This window comes from Mus pahari, chromosome 6 (genome assembly GCF_900095145.1).
Source record: "Mus pahari chromosome 6, PAHARI_EIJ_v1.1, whole genome shotgun sequence".
Classification (NCBI taxonomy): Eukaryota; Metazoa; Chordata; class Mammalia; order Rodentia; family Muridae; genus Mus; species Mus pahari.
Genome location: NC_034595.1, coordinates 11571768 through 11578958, shown reverse-complemented (window position 1 = coordinate 11578958; position 7191 = coordinate 11571768). Strand labels below are relative to the sequence as shown.

Sequence of the window (7191 nt, the reverse complement as noted above, 5' to 3'; positions counted from 1 at the left end):
TCTCTGTCTCCTGGTCAGGGTTTGTCTTGTCTATAATGTCATATTTGGCAGCCATTTCACTTCGTAAGTCAAGCACTGATGTTGGATTTGTATAAAATCTCCTTGTCATCAGACTGTACAGATCTTCTCCTGTGAGTTATTCTTGTGGTTTCATGAGTTTATCTTTTACTCCAAAGCATCCACTCATCTGTAATCTGTCTAAAGGCGTCACTGACTGCATTTGTGAGTAATAGTTGACTCTGGATTGCTTCAATTTTCTAAAAATAAAGTGGCTTAAGACTCAGGGTGAGGCAATAGATGATAGCTATTGTACTTTCCCCATTGCGTGTGTGTATGTGTGGTACACATGTGTGTATGCATATTTTGCATGTGTATGGGTACATATATATATATATATATATATATATCCATGTTGAGGTCCAAGACTGATGTCAAGAATCATGCCTAATTGCTCTTTCCACCTTCCCCACAGAGGCAAGAACTAATCAATCAAGCCCAGGTTTGCCAATATGGCTAGCCTTGCTAGACAGGTTTCTCTAGGAATCCCATCTTGGCCTTTCAACACTGGACTTGCAGGCAGGGCATCATGCCCACCTGGGGTTTCTGGGATCCAAACTTGGGTCTCATGCTTGCACAGAAAGCACCTTTATCGCCGAGCCGCCATCCCAGCGTGTTTCTGTCCACTCTTCCATCCTTCCCTCATCCTCCTCTCTAACCCTTGAATCCTTTCCTTCCTCCTCCTTATGCCCGATAAGATCTTGTTTTGGTCTGGGGTTCTGCTATATAATTTAGTTCACAGGGGAGACTTCTAATAATAGAGATGGAGTTTTGCCCTTCACTCAAGTTCAGATTATAGGTATAGACACAGGATAAGAAAAACTCGGTGCCAAGGGCCTTCACCACTGAGCCATCCTACCAGTTGAGAATGTTTAAAATTTTAATGTTGGAATTTTAATACATACAAATGGACAAAAAATCTGATTAATTCTGAAGTTTCAAAATAATAAAGACTCCTTAAGGTATCAGAATATTTTAGAGCTGTTCACCAAATGAACTTATGGATTGATGATAAATATTTTTTTTCGGTCACAGAAGAATTAGTTCTCTTTCTCTCTCACTCTCTCTCTCATTCTGTTGTCCCTAAAGGAAGGGTGGTCAGATTTGCCCACCTGTGAATAAGTGGCCTAAGGACAAGGACATATTGAAGATGTAGTTTCAACAATGTGATCCTGGCCATGTTGATGAACACTCCGCAATGTAGCAGTCCCAGAGGAATGCAGTTTGTCATACACACGGAATGCATACAGCCCTGGGACTTGGGACAGACTAATAAAACAGACGAATCTCTGCCCATTCAACCAAAGGGCAAAAGAGGAATATTAAGTTCAGTCCATGCTGGTGAAATACACTAGCTGATTTATTTTTTTTAATTCACATTATCACAAGTCATATTATATAAGCAATAAAAATAAGTCATTGTAACCATAGATTAAAAACAAAAAATACATTTTTTAAAGAATAATAATGACAGCTCCTTTCTCATAGGAGGTTCCAGCATATTAATAGACAGGGATTAGACATGAATGGTACCCGCTCAGGAGTGAGCAGATAAATGGAATGAAAGGAATCACAAGGTGTGGACCTGGGCATAAGAATGAAATATGAGTGTGATAAAGATGACATTTAAGTCAGCGAGGGAAAGGAAGAATTAATAAATCAAGCTGAAGGCTCGCTGTGAGTAAAAACATAAAGCTTTATTCTCACCTCATACCTTATTGGAAAATAAATTCTAGATGAATTAAAACTACTGAAATATATGATCAAACTTATGGGCAAGCATTTGAGATGGAAATCTCTCCAAGTATGTGTATAAGTAATATAATATTAGATAAGATTTCATAAATATTAAAATTTTGGCTTAAGAATTCAAAATAGTCCATATATAAATTCTTTTAGAAAAGAGATAATTTAGATACAGATGTCAGTATAAATTTTACCCAGGGGCTCATGAGGTCTGTGACAGGGATGACGGAGGTTATATAAAGCATATACTCCTGTGGGGGAGATATCTGGATGGTGAGTGTTCAGTTGATGGCTTCCTTTTTGATGATGTTCTTATTCTGTGTTTTTGAAATGATATAATTCTTCATTTTATAACAAGCAAAATTAATATAGCTATCAAAATTACTTACTGGTCTGATTTCTAGGTATTTCCTAGAAAATCTTACATAGTTATTAAGTAAGGATGAACGTCTCATAAAACGCAGCATCTCATGGTTTCCTATCACAGGGCATGCACAGCATCTGAACATGCTGTACACTGATCATTTGTCTCATTAAAGAACTTGCTCACAGTTGCCATGTAAAGTTATGGTGTGACTGTGTGCTCCTAAGCATCCCAGTGAGCAAGAATATTCAACGAACATTTGAGTGCCCAAACCACTACCTTGCTTTCTATTTATTGGTTTTGACAGGAGACCAGTGGCTCTGTCTAAATAATTTATATCTCAGTGCATGACAGCAAGCATCCATAAGCTATTGGATATGTGGATATATGTGAATACAGATATGAGAGGTATACAAAGGACATCAAAATTTCATCTTAATAGATAATGAAATCCAGCTTTAATGTTCATCTATTTGTCTTAGAACAGAGAATATTTGCTTTCTCCAAAAGTGTGTAAGATTATAAATTAGTGAAACAAATGTCAATTACTGACATCTTTCCTAGTATTTTCTACTTTAGAGAATTTACAATCATCACTTTGACATGACTCCAAATAGTCTACATCTTCTGTAGCCAATGAAAATGTACTGAGAGTAAGAGATACAGTGGCAATTGGCACCTGTCTAGATGAATCATCTAAAAGGGAGGATTCTTGTCCATGGAAACAGACAGCCCTGGGGTTCATTAGGCTCCCCCACTTAGCAGACTGTACACCCCTGAGCAAGTTACTTGCCATGGTGAGTTTGCTTCCAGACTGTGAGATGAGGAGAGAGGACTCTATCTTGTGATGGTTATTGAGAGTTTATATTTAAAGTCACAGGCACATGCTAGGTACCTAAAAGGAAACTGTGGGCATTACTGACTGAGGATGTGGAGGCTCCTGTGATGTGGGAGGAAGCTAGCAGCTCTCCTCTGAGAAGCTCGCACAGGAAGGAATTCAACCTAAGTGCATTTTCCTCGCTGAAGGGGTGACCAGGAACCTGGAACCTGACTGATGGGAGGAAAGGCGACTCACTCACTACTCAGCTGAGTCAACAGTCAGTTCCTTTAAAGTGACACTCACTCCCTTCTGGTGACTGCAGTAATCTCATTCCCCAGTCAGGCACCCGCTTCCTCCCTTGGAGACCAGACAGCTACTTAGGAAGGCTGGACTCAGAACAAAGAGAGACAGAATCATAGCTGCTTTAAGTGGGCACAGTAAGGCCTCTCCTTATCAATATTCCCATTTCTCCAGTGTTTAGAAATGGGTACTCCCCTGGGTGGTACCTTATACGCACTGCCATGTTTGGAGCTTTGGGTCTTTCTAGTTTTCAAGGCTAGCCATCCATGCTTACTCTGTCTGCCCCAGCCCCCCCCCCCCCAAGAGAGGAAAAGACAATCAATGCATTGCTCTCTGTTTACTAAACTAACATCACCTTCAGCCCTGCCCATCCCCGAGTTGCAAGGTTACCATGATGTAAGTGTTGTGTGTACCTTTGATAGCCAGTTTCAGATCCTGCCTGGTGCTCAGGTTGACAAGTCCATTGGCACATAAAATGAAGTCAATTTTCCCATTGTTTCTTTAAACTGGATGAATGGATGGATGGATGGGAAGATAAGGAATGGATAGATGGAGTATGTACAGAATATGTACAGCCATGCTGGTCAGCAGCAACGAGTCCTTGGCATCTCACTCAGAATGATGACAGACACAAAATGAACATGGTCTGTGAAACGTTCACTCTGTGGCTTTGAATGCAAAGACCACAAAGGCAGCGCACTACGCTGAGGCTGAGGAGGAGAGGCTATTGGCCAAAGCACCCACTCTTACAGAAAGTTCTCCTTTTAACCCATAAGTGACTGAGTTCTTAGTATATCACAGGGGGTGAACTGCCTGCACTCTGGGCCAGAGACCCTGCTCTCTCCAGATTGGCCTGGCCTTACACAAGCCTGTTAGCATTTGTAAACCCCACCTCTGTAGAAAGATAATCTTAATTATACCCCCAGTCCTGTCTGGGCAATGTTGTCAGGAGACGGTGACAGCATTTGAATACAGCACAGGCTGCTCCAAAGTCAGGTCTGGAGATGGAGTGAAGAGGCAGACAGAAATGACCAGCCGACACCCTGCTGCTCTTCTTCCTCTAGAACACCTGTCTCTGGTTATTGTGCTTGGGGAACTCACAAGCACGCCGAGCAGATATAGGTCAGGCTGCTCTTTGAAATCAGGAGCCAGCTTGCTCACGATCCTCGCTTGAAGGATTCATTTAACACAACCCGCTTTTCCAGAGAATGTGGAAGAGTAAAAAGGTCCACTCTGCTTTAATGAGTCCCGATAATGCACACACAGCAATACCCTATCAGCCCTTCAGCAGCCCCCCTCCCAACCAGCCCCTGAGAAAAGCGATTCTGCACATGCAAGATCATGGCAACTTGAGGCCAGTGGGAGGTTTTCCTTTTTTTAAAAGCCCAGGAATAGTCAGACAGGGAAGCAGCAACTCTGGGTTGGTCCTTGAACGTGGCCACATTATTATCTGAACATGCAGAAAGCAACATTCAGCCACCAGTGGGGGGCATTTGTGACAGTGACAGAGCTGCTCTTCTACGGCAATCAATTACAGTGCTTAAGCACATTATGTTTTAAAGGGGAAAAAAAGTCACAACTCTCCACCCCCACTCCCCGCCCTGCTTGCCACTCTCTTTTAATAAGGTACAGTAGACATTGAACCAAGTCAAAAAATAAAAAAAAAAAGCCAAGTTTGACCAATCGCTTGTTCTAACAGAACATCTCTAACATTATGAAGCCAAAATAAAATAAATGAACAATCTGAAGCATGCAGTGCGGTTCTTTTATTAGCTCACTCTGCCTCATCCCCCTCCCCTCCCCCTTAACAAGAAAGACTCTGTTTTCACTTTCAGAAAGTCCATTCTGTTAGGCACAGCTTTTGGAGCCTCCGAACGAGAGACACGAGAGAAACAACTGGAACCATGTGGAGCATCCCTGCAGCTTCTCTAGGTATCTACCATGTTGCACAGGAGCAGTGTAATCTCGTGCTCGTAGAAAGCAGGATGCTGTTAACGGTGCCTGAATTTGAGAAAAATCACAAGGAAAGGCAAGAGCCCCTCTCCTGGCTGTGTGGGGAAAGGGCTGGATCTGGCAGCACTGCGCCTCCAGGGCAGGGCAGGGCAGGCTCTGCAAGGCTCTGAGAAGTGTGGGCTGCAGGGCTAATAACGCACAGGTTCCTGGGATCGGCCGCTTACCTTGGAATGCTGGAGCAGCAGTACCTGCTCGTCAAGCTGTCGTCTCTTCCCTTCTATTTCCGTCTGCCTCTTTCTTTTTTCCTTAAAAATGAAGAGAGAGAGAGAGAGAGAGAGAGAGAGAGAGAGAGAGAGAGAGAGAGAGAAGAGAGAGAGAGAGAGGCTGTCAGAGTGGGTGGGTGTTGGCTCCAGGAATCTGAAGGCAGGGAGCGGGAGTGGAAATGGTCCACATCTGTGCAGACACTTCCAGAGAGGCTGAGCGCACGCAGCGTCACCTGCTCCACCGTCGCTGGGTGGATTGCAGGCAGCAGCCTTCTCTGAATGCGTCTGCGGTGGGCTCCGTGAGAAACAATTTAATTCAGAAGGAAAGGACTCTCTCTCTCTCTCTCTCTCTCTCTCTCTCTCTCTCTCTCTCACACACACACACACACACACACACACACACACACACACACACACACACCACACTCACCCCCTCACACACACACACACACACACACACACACACACACCACACTGCTGCTCTCTGTGTTGAGCAGGGCTAATTCGAAGACAAAGAATAAAAATGTCTCGGTGTTGCTACAAACTGCAGATAGGATGAAATGGTGGTGGGGATTCTAAGGCAGAATTCTTCTCATCCACATCACATGCAGATGTAATATAGGACAATTTTAAATGTGGAAGGATAAAGCATCCAACAGGACACACCAAACAATGCTGGTCCTTGCTTAAATAAGCATCCCGTTAAAGTGTTTCACGTGGGCAGGGCTTGCTGAGGTTAAGGTAAATAAAACATCAAGGATCTGCCTGGGTCCAAGCCCTGTCCATTACTAACTATGCGCCTTTTAAGTAGGTTTTTAGCTGCCTCGGTCTCCCAAATGGAGACTGTCCAAATCCCATGGCTGAAACATGTCTTATAAGTGAAATGATCCATCCAGAAAGCCTGGAACAGCGCTCTGCACGCAGCAAGCACTCATTCTCCTCTGTCTGCGATTATCTGCTCTGCCACACATTCATTTCTAGGAAATGCCTAGAAACCCACTTGAAAGGGATGCATTTCTACTATAACCGTTCCATTGGAGTGCACATTTCATGTTTTCTTCTCAATACTTCTCCAGTGCAGACAATAAACGGCACAGAAGTGTGACTCATACGAACAGAGAGGCCTGCCTTTCCCACTGCAGACTTGCCAATGTTTTGTTGCTGAAGTATACAGGGGTGTTTCACTGAGACATGCTCAGCAGTAAATCTCTTTCCTTTACTCACAGTTGCAGAGAGAAACTTGTTAGGCAGGACATATTGATGTTTCATAGCACAACAGTCAAATCCTGGGGGACACAATGGTGCTGAGGTCTAGCTGCCATGTTTGGTGTTAATGGAAGCTTTGATTTTTAATGTAATGCCATGTTTCTGGGGATGTGATCATATCGCTGCTGTCCAAGTCAATGTAATATATGCAATATATAAGCTTTAAGAAACATCTGCTCATAATCTTGAGCCACTAGAATGCAATATCTAAGTAGGGACAGAATTTCCTAGTCAAATTAGACCTGTGGGTGTTTTAGGAACCATTTTCCAAAGGACTCCAATCAATATCATACAGCCAAATGCTACAGAATACTGGAGTACTCCCGAAAAGCATCATGTTTCTTTTTTTTTTTCTTTTTTTTTTTTTTTTTTTTTTTTTTTCTTGATATAGTTGACTCATTGAGAACTCTAAGGACAACAAA

The 7191-nt window shown here is 43.0% G+C and overlaps 1 protein-coding gene across 4 annotated transcripts in view; it reads right to left on the bottom strand.

The window, feature by feature from the left end:
* LOC110322765 (paralemmin-2) overlaps window positions 1-7191 on the bottom strand; it is a 328271-nt gene that overhangs the window by 122291 nt on the left and 198789 nt on the right. For all 4 annotated transcript variants that reach the window (XM_029539778.1, XM_021199503.2, XM_029539780.1 and 1 more), the window contains exon 3: window positions 5465-5545. In XM_029539778.1, the coding sequence (XP_029395638.1) occupies window positions 5465-5545 (81 nt within the window). The remainder of the gene's footprint in view (window positions 1-5464; window positions 5546-7191) is intronic.